Source organism: Haliotis rufescens, unplaced genomic scaffold, assembly GCF_023055435.1.
Source record: "Haliotis rufescens isolate VD_foot unplaced genomic scaffold, xgHalRufe1.0.p SCAF_54, whole genome shotgun sequence".
Lineage (NCBI taxonomy): Eukaryota > Metazoa > Mollusca > Gastropoda > Lepetellida > Haliotidae > Haliotis > Haliotis rufescens.
The window spans coordinates 1,190,001-1,215,240 of NW_025964268.1; the positions used below are offsets into that span (position 1 = coordinate 1,190,001).

The window sequence follows — 25,240 nt, forward strand, 5'->3', positions numbered from 1 at the left end:
TCACAAGAATCAGCAGTCTCTCATCTCGCGCAGGGCCAGCTCGTCTTCAGCTAAAAACGGCGGTATTCAGCCATACTTTAGGGTGTTTCCGTTGGCTAAAACGCTGGTTCCAAATTAAGATAAGAGGTATCTAATCTACACTTATTTTAACTCAATTAACAAAACACAGGAGGTAATCTCCTCATACGACCTAGCTAACGGTAATATGTTGATGTCTTCCCCACCTGGTTTGATATCCTGCACCGTGTCATACCACAATACGTTAATAATATGGCACTTATTATCCTGCCTGGCGCTCGGCATTACGAGGATCAAACAAGGACTGGTCTGCTCGGAGTGAGTATGCTGTGTCTGAGGGGGTATTCATGTTAAACTGTAGACTAACATCTAGTCTCTGAAACGAACATATCGTACAGAAAAAACAGTTGGTCAGTTATCTTAATAAAAATATGTTAAATGGGAGCCCAGTGACTCTCTTCATTTTCAGATACTGCAGTAATCTAGACTTGCCAAACATTATAGACTTGCATGGGCTGTATTTGATACATATTTGTATCAGGGTCTGTAAGACAGACTAGTTAAACTGGGACATGGTACATACACATAAGCATGCACGTCGTCTAAGTGTAACAGTCTTGAACGCTGCCGTAAAAACCCTTTTTCACCATCACCACCTCAACCACCACCATCATTATCACCTTCACCACAACCTCCAGTATTTCCTTCTGTTTAAAAGTTCATTTACGAGGCTGTGAACATCGTGAATGGCCCAATACGTCACAGCGCAATGTTAAACTGCTGGAGCTAACGCGTAATGAAGCTATGAGTCAGAGAAAAGGTGACCACGTGTTGACGTGCAATAAAGATTGCCATCACTGGAAGCAGGCCGTTGCGCATATCAGTAACTGTTTCTGACAAAGTGGTGATTGTGTGTCCTGACTGACACATGCCTATTGTTCAGGCCCTGGACTTGGCAGCATGTTAGCCCAGCAGAATGATAACCAGCAGGGTGACGACGTGAACTGTTAATGCACCATCGTCCTGCCATGCCTGCCACTTGCCTCTCTTTCGCCGTGCTGGATGGGCCACAGGTTACTAAGGTTACTCGCAAAGTCCTCGTGTAATAAACCAAAACTAGTGCAACGACACTGTAGCTCACCTGGATATGTGAGTGAGTGAGTATGGTTTTACGCCGCTTTTAGCAATACTCAAGCAATTTCACAGCGGGGGACACCAGAAGTGGGCTTAACACACTGTACCCATGTCGGGAATCGAACCCGGGTCTTCGGCGTGACGAGCTACCCGTCCGCCCTACCTGGATATGTAACCAAGACTGCACTTTGTAGTTTATTATCAAACAATGATTGTAACTGTATTGCATTGTTTCTGTTTATGACAGTGATTAGCTGTCAGGGATGTAGTACTGTTTATTGTAAGCAGGTGTGAGTAAGTTACTATATTTAGATGCTAGTGTCATGTGTAAACGTCACCGCGGATTGTGATAGAGCGTTATGGGTGCATGTGGAATGTACTATGTTGTGAGGGCACTGTGTGAAAATTTCCTGTAGCTAGTTAGACTGTATATCAGGAGACAAGAACGTGTCTCTCGTATCTCTCACACATTTCATTACATCGTCAGCTATTCATTACAAGACCAGCTTTCGTGTGAAGATCACTCATCACCCCGGATTCCCTACCTAGCCCCTTTTCGGAAGTCTGATCATCGTCGCCGTTGAATACATCACTATCACTGACTTTTGCTATCACCACTGTATTTTTTGTATTTTACACTAATCACTGCCATCATATTATGTATTTCCGTTGGCTATTGTAATTCCACTCTATTGTGTACTGCCATTGTATTTGCTGTGCAGTAATTTGTAATTGATTTGTAAACCAAGTGAATTTTGTAATACATTTGTTGATTGTGTACTATTTGTTGTTTGTTTTTTGGTTTCACACAAAATTCTTCTACGTACAGATTTCTGGGTTTACATATTGTTCCAATGTTTCTAAATCTGCAAGAATGAGTGTACTATGTTATAACGTTGTTGCAATGTGCAGCAGCTAAATTAACTTTACACACACCATTCAACCTTGCGTCTTTACTAATGGGTACTATGCTGTTGGTTGGTTGGTTGGTTGGTTGTTTAACGCGCATTCAGCAATATTCCAGCTATATGACGGCCGTCTGTAAATAATCAAGTATGGACCAGACTTCCAGGGATTGACATCATGAGCATCGATCCATGCAATTGGGATCGATGACATGCATCAACCAAGTCAGGGAGCCTGCCCGCCCGATCCCGTTAGTTGCCTCTTACGACAAGCATAGTCGCCTTTTACGGCAAGCATGGGTTGCTGAAGACCTATTCTACCCCAGCTCTTCGGGGCGGGTATTATCATGTGATACAAACACTATAATATAATAACTGATTTCAACAAAATATGATGTCACTATAAGGAAAAACCTTCATGCCACATTTCAACTTCCCAAGGGGATTTCAGAGGAGACAATATATATTTAGAGAGTAAAAAATCATTGAGAAAATGTATATATATATATATACAGTAAACTACGGTTATAGCGAACACGCTTATAACGAACTGACGGTTATAACGAACTTACTTTTTTGGTCCCGACTATTTGCTGTATATATGCTGCATATATGCTTATAACGAACTTCGGTTATAACGAACTAAAATTAGTGGTCCCTTTGAGTTCGTTATAACTGTAGTTTACTGTACATTATATTTTGGGCAGAAGTAGTCTTTTTTTCTAATTTAATATATCGGAACATATATGTGGAGTCACACTACGAACTACATATGTAACAAATTCCATTACATATTGAACAAAATGACAAGGGAATGACAGTAAATAGGTTTAAATGTGGCTGCCATGGCGGCGATTGGGGCCAATGGTGTGCCGTGTGCAACGGAAGAATGCATTTTCATTGAACATGGGACTAAGTGGAGAGTGTCGCGGTGCACGTGGAGTTCATTCTCTACGTGTAGTCGTCAATGCTTCACGTTGACTGGCCCACGAGCAAACCGTGCTGTTGGTATCGATCCGCGGTAATTTCTATCAATTTTGTTTGGCAGTTACTAATAAAATCAACTTTCCTGAACCAATTGTGTAAATAAAGTGAGTGAGTTTGGTTAAACACCGCTTTGAACTGTTACAGTTATTTCAGTTATATCACGGCGTGTAGCTTCATGTCAGAAGACAGCTCGAAGCGATGCAGGTCTCTGACGTTTATCACTTTGATGAACCCACGGACACTGCTTAGGTGCTGACGAACCCCGAAAGATAATCAGGGCAAATCTGGGATTCGAACCCATGATAGCGAATTGCGACGCCTTCAGTCGACTGCTTTCAGAAATGTTCCAGCAAAATCACAGCGGAAATAAAATATTTCGTTCGATAGATTGGCTGCATTTTCGGAACAATAATGTGTTTTAGGTACGAAATAAATTGTTTCGAACGTTCGACTGAAAAAGAGATACTGTCTCAGACAGAAATCCCAGCTTTTAACCCATTTCACATCCCACCCCAGCTGATATCCAATGGTCGAAGCCACAAACCTGTACCCCAAACCAGGAATCTGCATTTCCAAAGTGGTGTTTACATATTGACGAAGAACTGTCTGACCGCCTTCCAGAATAACACGTAAATAAGCCTTTGAAATAATTGGGAAATTAACGTTTATACTCCTCTACATCGATCCAACAGTACAAGGTTCATCCGCGACCTACAGGAAGCTTGACACTACTGCATTCAAGATATTTTCTCTTCAACGAATTCCAATATAATCCTCACATCATAAAAGCAATTCAACAAAATAATGGTGCATGCATTGGAATTGGTAATAATTGACTTCATCTGCTATTGAAAACAAGCTAGATTGTTCCATAATTCCACCCTTGTTGACATTCTTCCTGTTACTATTGCACAAAGGCCACATTAAGTAGTGATTTTTATGCACAAACAAAAGTACTTGCTACATGCCGGTTTTACAGAACGTGGGATAAAAAAGATTTATATGATGCTTGTTGTGGGTAATACTGTCACTACCCTAACCAATTTGTCTTTACATCGGAGAGCAAAATCAACAGTGAATTCTAAATGCAACTTTCATAAACAGGGTCTCCGCTGTACTCCATGTAGACTGACATTTAGTCCCAGAAATAAAGTTGTCATACTTAAAAATATATATCCACTTAATATAAAAACATATCCAAATGGAACCCAGAACAATCCTTATAGAGGCAATCGAGACCTACCAAATCATTCTTGACTTGAGACTATACCTGACGACCTGGCCGTTTTCAGCATCAGTCTAGACGATGGAATTATGTCTTTATGAGTAAGCGAATCATTATCTCTGTGTTATTTGGCTGATCTGTCAGATTGACATTCATATTTTTTTTAAAAAGCTGTGTGTCAGCAAACAAACAAAGTGTCTTTTGGACTACTAGAATACTGGCTGGAACTGTCCATTTGTGTTTGTCTCAACTGGCGGTCGGTGTCGGTCGGGTCAGCGTCATTATTAAAAACTTTCCTTTTCATAGGCAGTAAATGTTTTCGGTCAGATAAAGAAAACCATGGAAATAAAAAATGTACCCTAACACACTAGGAAGCATTAATCTGCGAACTTCTGCGTATTTCAGAGCCTAAATATACTGCCGGGCAAAAGAAAGCATACACTTGAAAATAAGATTTGATAAAACATTTTTTTACAAACGTTATCACTGCAAACAACCATAAACTTAAGTTCAAAACACAACTATGATGCCCGTATCAAATACATCACCATCGAATAACCATTTTTTGTTTGTTTCATTTTAAGTCACCATCAAACATGGGTGCATCCTTTCTTTTGACCCACAGTATATACAGTCAAGTATCACGTCCAGGTCCATGGCAGGTTTTATAATGTTTTTATCATAAAACAATTGTTTAGTTTTGTAACTCTCTGGCCCAATCAAACCTTTTACAAAATTCACAGCGGTTTAAGACTCAAAAGCCCTGAAAATGCACTGGTTAAGATGCGACCAACGAAATATAAAAATAATCCAGTAATTAAGACTATCAAGCCGTTTTAAAAATCTTTGTAAATGTACACATGTCGAAGTTGTAACAGGAACGGTTTCAAACTGCTGCCGCGGTTGCTCGAAATAGTATACAAAAAAGCCTTAATGCGAGATCTGTGTAGCTCTGCTCGCCCTGTCAGTCACATTGACGAAACCGCTTGGCCGGCTTATAGAATTTTTCAGGCCATTTGAGCGCATGATCGTTACAAATATAGACGTCTTACCCACAAGACCTTACCCACCAACCCAGTGATGTGACATGGGTAGGGCGCTCAACGGAAAATGGTTCACCGTTCGATCGTTGTATCGAGTGTTTTATGTTTTATTAATACCTACGATATAGATATCTTCCGTGCGGTACCAGTCTCAGTTCTGATCTTTTCAAATATAGTGAAAATCGTTAAAGGAACTCATCGAGCGTTCACTGCAGTCGCTGCTTAATTCCAAAACGACGCTTACATTATTGTGTTTTGTAAGTGTCAGTTGATGTTTCTTTCACATGGTCATAGGTTCCTGGCACGCAGAAGGGACGCAACTGCAACGAATTGCGGCACCCTAAAATACAGGGCCACAAGTTACATTGAGAATTCGTTGTATTCGGGATTGTCCTGATAATCCACAAGTATACAATTTAAAGGCGTGGTATAGAGTTTCCTTATTCTTCATCAGTATAGAGATATATTCAGTAGACAAGCAAAACAAGTGCGGCAAGTCTATTTTCAAAATAAATTATATTCTGTTCTACACAATATCTTTTGGAGGCACGGGTGGCCCAGTCGTCTAAGGCGCCACGATTCGTTGTAATTGGGCACGCCAGAAACCTATGATGGTGGGTTCGAATCCCGGTTCGCCCCGATTATGTTTCTAGGTTCGTCAGCACCATACCCGTGTTCGTGGGTTTCACCTAAGTCTGAGACCTGCATCACTTCGGGCGTTGCTCCCACATTAAGCTGACACGCCGCGACATAACTGGAATACTGTTAAAAGCGGAGTTAAACCCAATTCGCTCACTCATTATCTTTCATCTGATGATTTAATGACCCACTACATCCAAGTAACGTACATTGATAAGACTTTTGTATAACAAAGACTTAAGAACTAACTCGATCGGTATAAGCCGTATTAATACATACTACAAACTACAGTTGTTCAGCCTTCATAAAGAAAGAGCCTAGATTCAGAAGGGAACCCCCGCTGCGTCCCCTCGCCGAACTTGTTTGTGTATCGGAGAAGGGATAATTACATCCCTAACATTCAGTGACTAACTCTAACATGTAACAGTAAAACACACAAGACATACCAGCTTATTTACCTTTCGGCTGACCTTCCCGTGTACCTAATTAGCTTCTATATCTTATTCTTTTGTACTAGAATAGCAAGGAAGAAAATCAATAATTAACAAGCCTAGATTCTGTTTCTACGGTTACAGTTTAGAATAGATAATGTATTACATCACTATTTAAAACTTCTGTGTTATTATAAAAAGATTTCTGTTTTCAACGTATCTGTTATTCGGATTTTTCTTAAACGTGAAATTATGGCAGAAAATGTCTTTAACCTTAATAGGCTATCAAGCTTTTTACACAATGTTATTCTGGGAAAATGATGCATTTTTAGCCTTAATCGATTGTCCCCTAGGCCATTGTTTTTCAGCCTGTCCATTGTTGTCCATTGCTGTATATAACTATACCTAGTCAGTCTAGTATTCAGACAGCATCTGTGTGTACAGCCGCGATTAGAACACGCCTGGACTTGACTTGTAGTTGAGATGGAGTTACCGCTCGACTCTTTTCTGTTAATAATTGTATTTGTTTAATTTATAACAGACTAAAGAAGTTTGGACTCAACTTATTCTTCATCTTCACCCTGAGCTTATTCACCCGTCGACATACGCGTAGACATCCTGTTGGAATACCAATACAGTAAACTACGGTTATAACGAACACGCTTATAACGAACTGACCGACATAACGAACTTATTTGTTAGCCCCGGCCATGTGTTACATATATGCTGTATATATGCTTATAACGAACTACGGTTATTACGAACTAAAATGGGTGGTTCCTTTGAGTTCGTTATAACCGTAGTTTACTGTAACTGTTTATCATTATTCTGCAGAGTGTACAAATGCTGGCAGATATTTCACTATCGCCCTACACTTATCTTCGGCAAATATGGCAAATTAAATAATTAAGTAGCTAAATAAAACATAAACAGTAATTACAAGAATCATCTCTCTTTTGAAAATAAGAATGTGAATATTCTGAAGAAGCCTAGCTTGGAATTTTATGTTTTTGAGGTTACTGCTTATCTTGTTTTTAACAGAAAGAGTCAGCGGTCTAATAGAATATATCTTCTATTATGACAGAACCAGGTGTTAGATAAAATGTACATTGGCCATCAAATAAACCAAACTTGCGCTTACAAACATAAGCACGCTTTTCGATTCCATTGCACTTTCGCATCTTCGTCAGATGAAAGTTAACGTAAAGCAGAAGAGGCAACTTCACGTACAAATCACGCATTGCTATTACAATTATGTCACTAGATGTTCGGGAAGCGGGAACCATCTTACTGTAAGCATCCGCATTGTTTGAAGGCCATGATTCGTTATTTTATAGAGACAGGTTTTGGTAATAAACGGATATTCTGGGTTAACGAGTTTAACTGGATAAACGAGGTCTTGCAGTTCACCCTTCTGAACGGAACTTTCTCAAAACAAACTCTCAGGTCTTTAACGTTGTGCAGAGTTGCATCCCTTGGACAAACCAGGTTCGTGGGTTCGAATCCCGGTTCGCCCCGATTAACATTAAGCTGACACGCCATGATATAACTGGAATACTCTTCACTCACCCCTTGCAAAACAAGATTGTTTCAGAAACGCAAAAACATTCAACATCAAGACGGACATATAGATCAACTGGTGGAACTTTACAACGTTTCATGAACATATTCCTTGATAGGGAGTTTAGGACGTTCCGTGAACACATTCATCGACACATTCACAGCCGTTATTATTTCTGTGATTTCGTATTTTCATTTCCTTCTGAATACGTAAGCAACGAACTTTATTACGTTTTATTACATTTTTTTTACATTTTAATATCCTCAATTTATCTTTATTCGTGTTACATGTAATAATCTACATTGAGCATGTTATTGACTTTCAGTGTAGTTATGAAGCGATATGTTGTGTGTTTAATATAAACGTCAGATGGCAGCGTGCCAGACAGCCACGTTCGTCTACACTGTTCCAAGTTTGCTGGGAATAACTCATAGGAATAGAAACACCATTAAATATAACGAAATTATAGGTACCTTAAAAGTAACGTCGCAATATCATTACTGATCTGTTCGCATAAACCAAGTTTGATTCACTTCTAGGGGATAATACTGGGTTCCCCACCAACATGTAATCATGATTCAGTTGAAAAACTAATTTTCAAAGCATCATAATATAGTTTTATGCCTTGCGCAAAGAAATTCGTTAGATTCTCCATGACAGTAAAACTTTTCGTGTTTAACGTAGGAAGGGCAAGTGTCTTATTTAATCAGTCATCCGTCAGAATCCCACACTTCTATTATCTACACACTTCAGGTTTTCTTCTTGAGCACACCGTAATTCGATCAGCCTGGTTCCCTGGGTATGATGCGCGGGAGAGTAGCGCCAGCGCAGCACGCATAGCGAACCAGGCTGCAATTCGCTGTGTAGAGTTGCGCCCCTTAGGCGTGCCAGAAACCTACACGTATGATTAACTCTGATTGGGCTTCTCTGTTTGCCGTGGTTTTGAATAGCAGATTGTCATCTGATTTTTGTATATCTTTTTTTCTAAGTCTAAGCTAACCCGACACCCTCACGCACTCCCCCAAGGAGACAGAACTAGATTACATACGGCACAGACCCGTGAAGATCCGGGGTAGAACAGGTCTTCATAAAACCCATACTTGCCGAAAAAGGCGACTATGGTTGCCGTAAGAGGCGACTAACGGGATCGGGTGGTCAGACTGGCTGACTTGGTTGACTGGTCTGGTCCAGACTCGATTATTTACAGCCCGCCGCCATACAGCTAAAATATTGCTGAGTGCGGCGTTAAACAACCCACAAACAAACAAAACATACGTCGCACGGCTGTCAGGTGTTTGTCGGAACACGATGCCGATGAAGATGAATATCATGTTTAAAAAACAGGTTTTCCTGCGGGAGTCCGAAAAAATCTCAAAATCTGTCTGAAAATAGTATGCCGCCAAAATCTAAAATTTACGAGTCTTTCCAAAAAAGGAAATTTCAACATGTTTTTGAGGACTTCGTAAATCACGTCGTAAATCACGTCTGAAAACCATTACATCTACGCAGATGTACTTTCACAATTTCTTGAAAGGGATTGATAGAAACTGAAAATTCATCAAACTTCATAACACTGAACAGCCATCCGATAACCCAAACAAACACACTCTTGTTTTTTCGATGTTCATAAAACTCCTCAAAACATCATCACTGACACATTAAAATATAGTTTCTATACCCTTCTTGCAACCAATAGCTTGCGCGTAGCCGTGTCGATGCCAGTTTCATTCTTCACCATGTTTTAAGAGCAATCACATGGATTGAAACAAGGCATACAAGTATCATTAGATATGATTGATTGATTGCTATTAGATGCCAAGGGAATTATTTCCTTATAAAAAGACAATTTCCTTTCGTACTGCAACAGCGTCAGTGGTAATGAGTATACTATCATTGAGCCATTTATATCCACTAAGCGATAAAGTCTGGCGAATACTCTCGTTAAAAACCAGGAATATTAACTCCCGTTCGCCTTTCCCTGAGCCTACCTTTGCTTCCACGGAGTACCGAATACGATTACACACAGCGATGACTACTATGCTGTTTACGTGAAGAGAACCCCTAAATACTTACATATCATATATGGTTTGATATTAAGCCTATACAAATTTTGTGTGTTCTAAAGGCTCTATTATGATGTAAAGGGTTTAGTATCTAGACTTAATACGACTCTTAGATAGATAGCTATGTACTGCTGCATTACGGACTTATGGGACATAATACCGAAGCTATAGATATATAGTTAAGTAATACATAGGATTCACGCCGCTTTTAGCAATATTCCAGCAATGTCACGGCGGGGGACACCACAAATGGGCTTCACACATTGTGCCCATGTCGGGAATCGAACCAGGGTCTTAGGCGTGACGAGCGAACGCTTTAACCACTTGGCTACCCGACCGCCCCTATTGGACATGGAATCACATACGACGTCGTGGTTCAGGTTTATAGGACACACCTCGGCTGTATAGTATACATTATGTATAGGGTATCGGTTTCATGGGCCTCACAACCTGGCACTATTGTAATATCGCCTGATCTTGTTATCCGGAATCCCCGAACAATTACTTCCCAGAACGTCCGTAAAGTAAAAGGGGCCTTTGATAATTCGGGAACCCATTAATGCGGACGATTTTACTGGAAGCGTATACGTCCGGTTTTACGGGGCATCACTGTAGTTTTAATGATTGGGGATGGTTTTACGCCGCATTTGGCAATATTCCAGCAATATCACGGCAGGGGACATCGGAAATGGGGGGAATCGAACCCGGGTCTTTGGTGTGACGAGCTAACGCTTTAACCACAAGGCTACCCCAACGCCCTGTAGCTTTAATGCCCATATCGGGTAGATGTTAATTTAGTTTACAGGGTTAACGTGCACATATTCATAATTAACATAAAACTAATAAATAAGTTGGGTAAATAAATAAGTTATGCCTGTTTTAGCTCCAGGGAAGCCAATGGGGGTTGAAGTAGTGTACCCATGGTGGGATCGGACTTTCGGCGAAACGAGGGAACAATACCCATAATGAAGAATGAGTGAGTGAGTTGGGTTTCACCCCGCTTTTAACAGTATTCCAGTTATATCACTGCGTGTCAGCTGAATGTGGGAGGAAAGGCCGAAGTGATGCAGGTCTCAGACGTTTACCACTTCGGTGAAACCCACGAGCACGGGTATGGTGCTGACAAACCTAGAATCATAATCGGGGCGAACCGGGCGTGCCCAAGGTACGCAACTGTGCACAGCGAATCGTGGCGCCTTAGACGACTGGGCCACCCGTGTCCCCAATAACGAAGAGAATACACAAGCTTAATAAACACACAGCGGAGGAATGTTGAACCTCAAGGGGGTTAAAAATGTATGCGCCTCAAATGTTAAATATTTACAATACTGACTGCAATCTGTATAATATTATATGCTTATGGAAATGGCGTCGTAGGCTAGACAACTTTGCCCAATCGATTTAAAATCCTTATGTCAAAATTTAAAACAATAGGAATGATCATATTTCCATTTGAAATTGGTAAGTTTCAATCATAACTCGTGACTCTTGATTCGATTCTATTCCAGACATGGGTCACAGTGGAGACATATGTAGTGTTCCCCGCCGCGGTATTGCTGGAATATGGTTTGTTTGTTTGTTGTTTAACGCCGCACTCAGCAATACTCCAGCTATATGACGGCGGTCTGTAAATAATCGAGTCTGGACCACACAAGCCAGTGATTGACATCATGAGCATCGATCCACGCAATTGGGATCGATGACATGCATCAACCAAGTAAGCGAGCCTGACCACCCGTTAGTCGCCTCATACGACAAGCATAGTCGCCTGCTGGAACATGAGAACCGCCCTCCGCATCACTCCCTGCCTCAATCACTCACTAACACACTCACTCATGCACACAGCTTAATAATGCACATGCAGGTCACAACTTACCATGCGTGTCCAGGGTGTCCACACACATTAGTGAGACAGCACAATGTGCACTTGTTAACACTGTTGCGTACAGGATATGCACGACAAGTGATGTATTGGCGATATGTCCGACTATGGCATGATAAATCACTTGTTGCTGTGTCAAGCTAACAGGGTCGGTGCGACAGCTGTTTCTGTGAAATATTACATTGCTGAAACAACAAGCATTAACCAGCCCACAAGCTCCCGATAAGTCACGCTTACGTTCTCGTACGTTCGTGTACGTTCGCGTATATTCGCGAACGTTCGTGTACGTTTGCGTACGTTTGCGTATGTTATGTTCGACTTATACGCTTATAAGCTGAAAACGCCAAAAGCCGTACAGAGTTTATTACAGTTAATCAGTCGTCTGAGGCTCCACAATTCGCTGTTGTGTACCTTGGGCACGCCAGAGACCTATGATCGTGGGTTCCATTCCTGGTTCGACCGAACAATGTTTCTAGGTTTATCGGTTTACCGTGCACGTGGGTTTTTCACCAAAGTGGTAAATGTCTGAGACCTGCATCACTTCGGGCTTTCTCCAAGGTTACAACAGTCAAGGCCCCAGTAAAGCCCCGATGCAATTCCTTATTTTGACTTGTACCACGTGTTCCCGTGTTTATTCAAGTGAACGATTGACTTGCCTTTGCATGTGTTTGTGACGGGTGCTAATAGTGGGGCAGGATACGATCACCATTTCGCGAGCATCTAGTATCATCAACATTTGATAGTAATTCATAAACACATGTTTGTGATAGTCCGAATCGTACAGTTTAGTAGAGATATCTTATAATTTTGGAAATGTGTTTGTGAAATCTCTGGCCACTTTACTGAGTGATAACAAGAAGATGTGATGTACTCCACAAGTACCAGTCAAAATCCGTCAACTAGATTGTCGTTTAAGATGGCGTAACTTGGTATCCCAGGTGGTCTTGACCGGCACCTTATCGGGCGGATATCGGCAGTCCGCTTGTTTCTATCGATGGCTATTAGCTTTATAATTTAATATGAACCCGACATGTCGACTCGAAGCTTTAATTGTGTTTAAATCTATAGTTTTATACCTTTGACATTCAAATTTGATAAACATCTTCACATAAACATTTTCGACAAGTAAATCGACTAATTAGAACACGGAAAACGTAACGACCCTTCGTTTTCCACAGCTGCCTCTCAGCTGTCGACATGATCCGTTGCTAAGTCTAACTGATTAAGCCATGGTCCGGTTGTTTAGACTTGTATGGGTGGTCTGGTGGATGCTGAGAGATTTCATCCGTGACCGACTAGAGAAGCCATTAAAAACTTGAATGAATGTGCACCATTCAAACTTCTGTTGAAATATTTGTCTTATAAAACCAGTATTCCTGTGGATCCCGGGATCTAGAGGTCCCCACTGTCTGCGAGTCGTAAGAGTGGACTAGAAGGAGATCGGATTGACAGGCACTGTGACTTTCGTGTCATCGTGCCCTAATGGTGTTAATGTTTTCAGCCATTGGTTTGGATTGTCCAGGGGGCAAGGTGGCCACGCCGTCTGAGGCACAGCGATTCGCTGTCCAGAGTTGCGTCCCTTGAGCACGTCAGACACCTGTGATCGTGGGTTCGAATCCCGGTTCGCCCAAATTATGTTTCTGGGTTTCTCAGCACCATACCCGTGCTGGTTTTCACCGAAGTGGTAAACGTCAGAGACCTGCATCACTTCCAGCTTTCTCCCCACATTAAGCTGTTTAAAGCGGCGTTAAAACCAATTCATTCACTCACTCATGTTTTCAAAGATGGACGTCGGGAACAGGTAAATGTTTACCACGCGCTGCAGCTTTACAGGTATTAATAATGGATATTTCTGTTAAACATTCCTTATGTCTATTCAGACTACCACATGTAAAATCATCTCTGTAATCAATTTCTCCGTCACGTAAATATCCCCCATACAGCATAGATATTGGGGAATTATTTTCTGTAATTCTTACTGAGAAACATAATGTTTACTTCACGCTCATTGGCTAATCCAAGTCAAAGAGACACTGAGAGTAGTGATTTAAATAATTGAAGATGACGTCATCCGTTGTTCATGACTTCATATCAGCATGATTGACAAAGCAGATATTTTTTCATGTGACCGAAAAAAGCAATTTAGGCCAAATACTGCCAAATCTATTTTGTTGCAAAAATAACGATTGCAATATAGTAAAACCCTGTAAATTGGACGATATTGTTCCGAGTGAAAAATAATCCGGATTCACGAATATTTTTAACAGAGTACTGTCCTTGTATTATTCGAATATTATATTAAAAGTCAACGCCGAATATAATCAGCCTCGGTAATCTGACGATTCCATTTGGAGAAAAAGGCAGAATAGTGTTGAAATGTATATGAATGGTTCATTGAAATCAGTGATGACACCAGGTGTTCGCGAAAAGGGTAAGCATGTTCTGCTTTGCCAGTTGACGTTCCTGAGAGTTATTTTAATGGTGGGCGCACCACCGGGGCATCATTGTACAGAGAATATCCAACTCGTTCCCCGACTGCAGGTGGTATTTCTCTCATACTTCAGTGTCGACACGCCCAAGGATCGAAATCTAAAAAATAAATTGAGATGGTCCCTAAGTCCACAAAACTCTTACGTTATTCTCGATTCAGGCCACACGTATCTCGCGTAAATAAAAGCGATAAAACTCTTTCCATAATCAGAAGAAATATCTTTGTACGATTCCGACTATATCATGAGCATGTGTTTATAAATCGCTATCAAACAGTGATACCAGGTGTTCATGAAAGGGTGAGCTTATCCTGCTCCAACAGTGGCACCAGTCACAAACACGCGCAAAGGCAAGTCAAGTGGTCACCTGAACAAACTTGTCAAACAAATAAAAAATACGGAATTGCATCGGACATCACTTTGGTCACCGATAAGACAAATCTGAAATGTCCTCAACACGTTTACCATAAAAACTCTTTATACGTTTCACAAAGGTCTTGACTGTTGTAACCCTGATCAGACAACTTTTGAGCAAGAAAACCTTCGCGGAAGGAATGGGCTCCACTGTACCCCTAAAATGAAATGTAGACCCCAAAGTCTGGAGCTGATGGAAATTGTTCAAAATGAAGGTAAAGCTGACAATTGGAAAGTTGACGTCACCCCATTTGTTATACAATCTTGTGGATATTTTTGGTCCTTCTTTATTCATGGATCTAAATTTGAAACATAGGAGGCGGTTTCACTAGTCTCTGGTTCAGCAAGTCTTTTTATGTAAACATTATCTGTGTCATATTAATCAGTGACTGTGTGTGGTCAAATGATTAAATCGTTCACTCGCCACACCAAAGAGCGTGTTTCGATTCCCCACCTAGGTATACTATTTGAATATACGTTTATTCTTTGTGAACATCCTCTATGTCACGTATATGGACCACACGTAAACAACGGTGCGCTCAGAAAAAGCCTCTTGTTTGTCGTGTGCAGTTGCCATGTGTTAATCACATCAATGCCAGTGAAACATGACGCTAAAAACCTCTTCTGTACACAACCTCTCAACCCCCTCTCAACCACATCTGTCACTTGTAAACCCATCCTTCCCATAAAGTAAACAATGCACATATGCCTACCGGATACAAAAAGAATGTGTTATGGAACCAACGTATATAACATATAAAAACAAAATGGTTTATATCCGCTGTGGGAGGTTACCAAATGTCTGACAGCGTATTTGTGGAAAGGTCGAAACACGGAGAATCAAGATCTGGAAATGTATTTTACGCAATCTTACGTGTTTTTGCAATAAAACACGGTACGCGATTTACTGCGTGTATTCAAGTCCGTAAACACGTTAACAAAACAGCATATCTATTGGTACAAGTAAACACGACACCAGGTGTTTCGCCATTATACACTACTGTTGAAAATAAACCGTCTCTCAGTCACAACTAGAGCGCGAATAGGTCGCGACAGTTAGGCGATTGTACAAGTAAACACGACACCAGGTGTTTCGCCATTATACACTACTGTTGAAAATAAACCGTCTCTCAGTCACAACTAGAGCGCGAATAGGTCGCGACAGTTAGGCGATTGTACAAGTAAACACGACACCAGGTGTTTCGCCATTATACACTACTGTTGAAAATAAACCGTCTCTCAGTCACAACTAGAGCGCGAACAGGTGGCGACAGTTAGGCGATTGTACAAGTAAACACGACACCAGGTGTTTCGCCATTATACACTACTGTTGAAAATAAACCGTCTCTCAGTCACAACTAGAGCGCGAATAGGTCGCGACAGTTAGGCGATTGTACAAGTAAACACGACATCAGGTGTTTCGCCATTATACACTACTGTTGAAAATAAACCGTCTCTCAGTCACAACTAGAGCGCGAATAGGTGGCGACAGTTAGGCGATTGTACAAGTAAACACGACACCAGGTGTTTCGCCATTATACACTACTGTTGAAATTAAACCGTCTCTCAGTCACAACTAGAGCGCGAACAGGTCGCGACAGTTAGGCGATTGTACAAGTAAACACGACACCAGGTGTTTCGCCATTATACACTACTGTTGAAAATAAACCGTCTCTCAGTCACAACTAGAGCGCGAACAGGTGGCGACAGTTAGGCGATTGTACAAGTAAACACGACACCAGGTGTTTCGCCATTATACACTACTGTTGAAAATAAACTGTCTCTCAGTCACAACTAGAGCGCGAACAGGTCGCGACAGTTAGGCGATTGTACAAGTAAACACGACATCAGGTGTTTCGCCATTATACACTACTGTTGAAAATAAACCGTCTCTCAGTCACAACTAGAGCGCGAACAGGTCGCGACAGTTAGGCGATTGTTCAAGTAAACACGACACCAGGTGTTTTGCCATTATACACTACTGTTGAAAATAAACCGTCTCTCAGTCACAACTAGAGCGCGAACAGGTCGCGACAGTTAGGCGATTGTACAAGTAAACACAAAGACCGTGACGCGACAGGTTCGATTCCCCAGACTGTGCACGTTGCGAAGCTCGTTCTTTATGCCGTGATACATCCTGCCTTAAATTGCAATGGTGCGTTAATAATTTGATTTTCAATGACCTTTTCATACATGTTTCATCACATGTTTCGGTAGATATTCGAGACCGATTTTTAACTGGCAATAACGTTTTAAATTTAATCAACAATAGACAATGCGTGATCCCCACGTGTAGCCCACAATAGGAATATGCTATGGTATATATTATTAATGCATCAACTGCGGTAGTTGGAGGGACGAGTCGTGACGGACTATCTTCTCCCATGTGCCGTGCATTGATTTGCTCGCCCCAGTAATCATCTTTTCAGACTAAAAGTATTAATTAATAAACAATTTGCAAATAAATATTTCGCATGAAAACACAAAGAGAATAAGTACATGATATCTGAATTATACATGAATACATTTCGTTCCATGCAAAGAAGCGTGACGGCAGCTTTTCAAACAGTTTGATTGAGTGATTACACTTAAAACCAATATAATCTATTTAATAAATCATTTTGTTTCCCATCCATAACGCGTGGGGAAGGTTTCAGTTGTTAGCAATATTACAACATCAGACACAAGGATGTTCACATGGTGTAATTATATAGGGAATCAAATCCGGGGCTTATGCTGAACCACTGATATCCTTTAACGCTGTGACGTAAAATATGGAGTGAAAAGAGTGGGTATTCCAGTAATATCAAGGCGGGGAACACTAGTCATGGCTTCACACATTGTACCCATTTGGGGAATTTCACTCTTCGTACTACTAATTCACCCACCAGCCTCCCATCAACTCACCCTCACTCACCCACCCGCCACCCTTCCACTCACCCTCAATCACCCACCCGCCACCCTTCTACTCCCCCACCAGCCTCCCATCAACTCACCCTCACTCACCCACCCGCCACCCTTCTACTCACCCTCAATCACCCACCAGCCTCCCATCTGCTCACCCTCACTCACCCACCAGCCACCCTTCCACTCACCCTCAATCACCCACCAGCCTCCCATCTGCTCACCCTCACTCACCCACCAGCCACCCTTCTACTCACCCTCAATCACCCACCAGCCTCCCATCTGCTCACCCTCACTCACCCACCAGCCACCCTTCTACTCACCCTCAATCACCCACCAGCCTCCCATCTGCTCACCCTCACTCACCCACCAGCCACGCTTCCACTCACCCTCAATCACCCACCAGCCTCCCATCTGCTCACCCTCATTCATCCACCAGCCACCCATCCACTCACCCTCATTCACCCACCAGCCTCCCATCTGCTCACCCTCACTCACCCACCAGCCACCCTTCTACTCACCCTCAATCACCCACCAGCCTCCCATCTACTCACCCTCAATCACCCACCAGCCACCCTTCCACTCACCCTCAATCACCCACCCGCCACCCTTCTACTCACCCTCAATCACCCACCAGCCTCCCATCAACTCACCCTCACTCACCCACCCGCCACCCTTCTACTCACCCTCAATCACCCACCAGCCTCCCATCAACTCACCCTCACTCACCCACCCGCCTCCCTTCCACTCACCCTCAATCACCCACCCGCCACCCTTCTACTCCCCCACCAGCCTCCCATCAACTCACCCTCACTCACCCACCCGCCACCCTTCTACTCACCCTCAATCACCCACCAGCCTCCCATCTGCTCACCCTCAATCACCCACCAGCCACCCTTCTACTCACCCTCACTCACCCACCAGCCACCCTTCTACTCACCCAACAGCCTCCCATCAACTCACCCTCACTCACCCACCAGCCATCCTCCTACTCACCCTCACTTACCCAACAGCCACCAATCTAGTCACCCTCAATCACCCACCAGCCACCCATCGACTCACCCTCACTCACCCACCAGCCACCCTTCTACTCACCCTCACTCACCCACCAGCCACCAATCTAGTCACCCCCACTCGCCCATCACCCGTGTCCCGGGGACTGTAGTAGTCAGATCGGTTTGCCTCCCAGAGCGAGTAGAGCGGAGTAATCACAGCGTCCTCCACCCAAGTAACGTTAGACCCCTAAAGAGGCCGTGTGCCTGGCGACTGCATCAACATCGCGTGTTGTAACATTCGATCGAATAATCATTTGAAATTGACAGACAGAACTGATAAATGTTTGAAGACAAATAGAACCAGACGACCGTGGCGTTATTATACTTGCATAGACCGAGTTGTCCCACGAAGAAAAACATGTTTATGTAATTCCCCACGTTCATTTTTAAGTGAACACATGAAAAAGATAAATCTAGAATACAAGATCAATCATGCTGGTCCATATGTTGCACACAAAATTTAAACGAATCCGCGTTGTGATGATGTTTCCACAACAGCCTAAAACAAGTAACACAACCAACATTATCAACATAATCGACACCATCGACGCTATCAACACAATCAAAACAATCAGTACAACCAACACAATCAACACGACCAACACAATGAGTACAACCAACACAATCAGTACAACCGACACAATCAGTACAACCAAAACGACCAACATAATCAGTACAACCAACACGACCAACACAATCAACACGACCAACACAATCAGTACAACCGACACAATCAGTACAACCAACACGACCAACATAATCAGTACAACCAACACGACCAACACAACCAGACAAATAAACAAAACCAGTACAACCAACACAATCAGTACAACTAACACGACCAACACGACCAACACAACCAAACCAATGAGTAAAATCAGTACAACTAACATAATCAACACAATCAGTACAACCAACACAACCAACATAATCAACACAATTAGTACAACTAAAATTACCAACGCGACCAACACAATCAACACAAGCATTACAACCAACACAATCAACACAATCATTACAACCAACACAATCAACACGACCAACACAATCAACATAATCAGTACAACCAACACGACCAACGAGAACAATACAATCAACACAATCAGAACAACCAAAATTACCAACGCGACCAACACAATCAACACAATCAGCACAACCAACACAATCAACACGACCAACGCGATCAATACCATTAAAACAATCAGTACAACCAACACAACCAACATAATCAACACAATTAGTACCACTAAAATTACCAACGCGACCAACACAATCAACACAAGCATTACAACCAACACAACCAACACGACCAACACAATCAACACAATCATTACAACCAACACAATCAACACGACCAACACAATCAACATAATCAGTACAACCAACACGACCAACGAGAACAATACAATCAACACAATCAGAACAACCAAAATTACCAACCCTACCAACACCATCAACACAATCAGTACAACCAACACAATCAACACTACCAACACAATCAACACAATCAGTACAAAATACACGACCAACACAATCAGTTCAACCAACACGACCAAAACAACAAACACACTCAGTACAAAATACACGACCAACATAATCAGTACAACCAACACGACCAACACAATCAGTTCAACCAACACGACCAAAATAACCAACACAATTAACACAACCAACAACCAGCACTACCAGCACAATCAACACGAATAACACAATCGGTACAACCAACACGACAAACACTACAAACACAATCAACACAATCAGTACAACCAACACGACCAACACAATCAGTTTAACCAACACAACAAAACAACTAACACAATTAACACAACCAACAACCAGCACTATCACCACAATCAACACGACCAACACATTCAACACAACCACAACACTTGTGTGTCACTAATGCATTAACACTCTATTGCAGTCTATCGTCACGATATGGCTGAAATACTGCCAATGTGACGTTAAATCTTAACTCACTCACTCACTATTGCAGTCTAATTTAGGTCATGCCCTTTCGCTCAACATAATTTGGGTCGATCTCTCTCCACACGTTGACCGTATGATCCCCCCTGCGAGGGGGAAGTCCGTCAAGTATTGACCATTACGTAACCAAGGACTATTGGTAATTCTGAAGTGAGAAATAGTGAAATAATTCACCCAATCTTTTGATCTAAGGTAGCTGAGTTCGTTATCATTACCAAGTCATGAATGGTTTCCATGTGAGCTTGAAAGGGACATATGTTAGGACATCAAGGTGTAAGGATTATTTGATGACCGTTCAAAGATACCGTATTTCCACTAATATGGTCTCGGTCAGCTTCGGCGAACGATGGTTCCCATTACATTTGAGTGAGTAATTTTGGTTTAATGCCGCCTTGAACAGTTTTGCAATTATGTCACAACCAGTCAGCTTCAGGTTGGAGGAAAGTCGAAGTAATGCACGTCTTAGACGTATCGGGGAGAGCCGGGATCCGAACCCACGGTAACAGGTTTCTGGCACGAAAATTGGGCCACTTGTGCCCATTACAATTGAATTGAATCAAGTTTACTAACTAAAATCCCATCTCCTCACTTCCGGTTTAAGATACAAAAGGAATCAAACTTCCTTTGATAGACGAAATACGGTAGTTCAACGTGTCAGATGGTGAAATAAATCCCCCGCACCTTCCTCTCTGACACCATGCACCGAAAGCCCCCATTACCATCCCATGCGAACGCGCATAACGCTCCTGAAGACCACGATGAAGTAACGTGTTACGTCACTCAAAGGCGTTATAATCAGGTTAATATACGTTCATACTGACAAACAGAAACCGAATCATCATATGAATTCCTCGAGGTTTCCAGCTCTGCTCTAACAACACCTCCACTGGGTATATCGTGCGAGCATTCCAGACCGTCGGGTCGTGGCCTGCTACAGGATATGGCTGGAAGTCTCTGAAGTGTCAAGGTGATAATAACTTGGCATCGGAAAGATCTCCCACACTTTAACCTTTGGTGTAATATCAGACATGTTATCACGAAGAGTCAATAATGAGACTTCCCAAATGTTCCTGTTCAAGATGGTGACTGGTGAAAGGTGAAAACTGCAACGCGGATATGACACGTGATGGTGAGTTCACCGAAGGGCGTTGAAACAGGTTTAAGTCATGTTTTAAATTATTTCCCTGTTAACCGCCCCCGTGGTCTAGTGGTAGAGCGTCCGCCCGGAGAGCGGAAGGTCCGGCCTTCGCTCTCCGGCCGCGTCATACAAAAAGATGTTAAAAGATGGTACTTGTCGTTCCCCTGTCTGGCGCTCGGCATTAAGGGGCTAAAACAAGGACTGGTCGGCTCGGAGTCAGTATACTGTGTCTGAGTGGGGTATTCATGTTAAACTACGGCATGGTATGTCAGTGAGCTAGCACTATAAATCGGCATCAGTCCGGACTAGTACAAGCAGCCACACAAACACACACACGTACATGCACGTCGCTATATAAGTGCAATAATCTTGGACGCGACGTTAAACCCAATTTCTTCTCACCTCCCCTATTTCCCTGTTATGGTGGGGTGAGCAATGTGAGGATGTGGATGCGGTCTCTTGAGGTGTATGTGTGCGCGACCGTATATGCAACATTGTTCCTGATATTCGGAGTCAACATATTCAGTCTTGTTCCTGATATTCGGAGTCAACATATTCAATCTTGTTCCTGATAGTCGGAGTCAATAAATACAACATAGTTCCTGGTATTCGGAGACAATATATTCAAAATAGTTCATGATATTCGGATTCGGACACCATGGATGCATCATTATTCATGATAGTCAAAGTCAATATATGCAACATTTATTGTTCCTGACCGCCTCCGTGGTCTGGTGGTAGAACGTCCGACCAGAGAGCGGAAGGTCGGGGTTCGATCCCCAAAAGACGATAAAAGATGGTACTTGTTGATACCCTGCTTGGCGTGCGACATGAAGGGGCTAAAATAAAGACTGGTCGGCTCGGAGTCAGTTTACTGTGTCTGAGTGGGGTATCCATGTGAAACTACGGCATGGTATCTCAGTGGGCTAGCACGATAAAATCGGCATTAGTCGGGACTAGTACAAGCACACACACACACATGCAACAGTGTTCCTGACATTCAGAGTCAATATACTCAACATTGTTCCTGACATTCAGAGTCAATATACTCAACATTGTTCCTGACATTCAGAGTCAATATACTCAACAGTGTTCCTGACATTCAGAGTCAATATACTCAACATTGTTCCTGACATTCAGAGTCAATATACTCAACAGTGTTCCTGACATTCAGAGTCGATATACTCAACATTGTTCAAAATATGAATCGTCAATATATGCTGAAGTGTCTATGATATTCGAAGTAAATGTATGCAAAAATTCTCATGATATTCAAAGTACTATTTTCTCCACAGCGTTTATCACAATATCAATCATTGGTTTACCTGGTCCAGGCCTAATCCCGATCAACGGGTTGACTTGAAATACTTAATTGTGACACTGACTTCGTCGTACAAACGCCAAACTAAAAGCCGTTAGTTTCCAGTTCGAACAGATCCCCGGCATGTTTTGCTTGTTGTAAGAGGCGACTAACGGGATCGGGTGGTCAGACTCGCTGACTAGGTTGATGCATGTCATCGTATCCCAACTGCGAAGATCAACCATGTTAATCACTGGATTGTCTGCTCCACATTTACAGACCGCCGTCAGATGGCTGGAACATTGCACATTGCGGTGTTAAACAACAACCATGTTCAGGCCTCGTCTCAACTGTCACGATAGTTTGATGTCTGGTAAACATTAATATGGACTAAACTGAATAGATCATATGTACAATATGTATTTCGTCTTCACTTTGATTTTGACCAGTCTGCATGTGTAATACGTACAATTATACATCTTCAGCCAAACATCGACGGATGGCGTGTTGCTGAACGTTTATATATGTAAATCTGATAACAAAGTGTTGTTACAACTTTTAAGGCAATGTCCTCCCAACATTGGTCATAGAATAATGTAATCGTAAAACTAAGGGCTGCGTTGTCAATGTATGTGAATCCACTTCTTTCATCCATTAGCCGTGAATACACACAACCGACAAACCACTGTAAATACGTACAACCGACACACAACCGTGAATACACACAACCGACATACAACCGTGAATACACACAACCGACATACAACCGTGAATACAAACATCCGACATACAACCATGAAAAAACACAACCGACATACAACCTTGAATACATACAACCGTGAATACACACAACCGACATACAACCGTGAAAACACACAACCGACATACAATACGTGAATACACACAACCGACATACAACCGTGAATACAAACATCCGACATACAACCATGAAAAAACACAACCGACATACAACCTTGAATACATACAATCGTGAATACACACAACCGACATACAACCGTGAAAACACACAACCGACACACAACCGTGAATACACAAAAGCGACACACAACCGTGAATACACACAAGCGACATACAACCGACACACAACCGACATACAACCGACACACAACCGTTAATACACACAAGCGACACACAACCGTGAATGTTGCCGTGTAAAATACATGGAAATCAAAGGAACCCAAGGAATGTTGTGCGAACCCTTCTGTTGTCTAACACTGAAGCAATGTGAAGAGCAGATGACGCGGTGGCACATGTTTTACGGGAAATATTGCCGCGTGTGTGATGCAATCCAAGTGCACATTGGTCCAAGCTAACGCAAATTTTCTTCTCGCTGTGACTAAGCCGTGCTTTGATTCGTTGGTTCAAAATAGAGCCTGCACTGCATTTTCTTTTAAAAGCGGCCATGTATATTCACGGGAGGTGGATAAACATAGTGTTTACGAATCCGCGAAGAACTAAAGATGTTAGGGAATGTGACGATACACCATGTCGACGGCTTCAACATGTTTGCCAGGATTAGTGTGTGAATGTTGCTTAACGCCGCAGAAATCAATATTGCAGCAATATCACGGTCGTCTGTACCTAACGAAGTTTGGAACAGGCAAACCAGTAGCTGAGGAACGGCCCACGCCGGTGTGACAGACCCGTCACATTGGATCCACATCTTCGTCAGCTTTTTCGACGAGCCATTTACTGGGGACCTAGTTTGGGTAGCAATCCCCACAAAGTTATACGGCTATATAGGTTGTTTGTTTGTTTGTTGTTTAACGCCGCAATATCCCAGGATTCTCCCGTAGAATACATATTAAATAGAATCTAAGCATCACGACGAAGTTGCTTATGTTGACGGAAGAATGCAAAAAACAAGTCTGGACCAGACAATCCAGTGATAGACATGAGCATCGATCTACACGCAATTGGGATGCGATGACATGCATCAAACCAAGACACCGGGCCCAACCATCCGATCCCGTTACGACAAACATGGGTTGCTGGAGACCAGATCCATTGCGGATCTCCATGAGGGGCGATATATGCGCTGACAT

At 42.4% G+C, this 25,240-nt stretch overlaps 2 protein-coding genes across 2 annotated transcripts in view; one reads left to right on the plus strand and one right to left on the minus strand.

Moving 5' to 3' along the window:
• Positions 1 to 25,240, minus strand: part of LOC124138466 (5-hydroxytryptamine receptor 4-like) — a 72,364-nt gene that overhangs the window by 41,140 nt on the left and 5,984 nt on the right. The window lies entirely within an intron of this gene.
• On the plus strand, positions 19,234 to 20,457 carry LOC125374213 (uncharacterized protein YBL113C-like). The gene is made up of 2 exons (XM_048385132.1): positions 19,234 to 20,215; positions 20,330 to 20,457. Exons 1-2 carry the CDS (start codon positions 19,234 to 19,236, stop codon positions 20,455 to 20,457), a joined length of 1,110 nt encoding a protein of 369 aa, XP_048241089.1.

Excerpts from the sequence above, each read along its gene's own strand:
- LOC125374213 (XM_048385132.1), top strand. The coding sequence starts at position 19,234 with ATGTTTCCACAACAGCCTAAAACAAGTAACACAACCAACATTATCAAC. Across the intron at positions 20,216-20,329 it reads CAACACCATCAACACAATCA|AATACACGACCAACATAATC; the intron begins GTACAACCAACA and ends CACTCAGTACAA.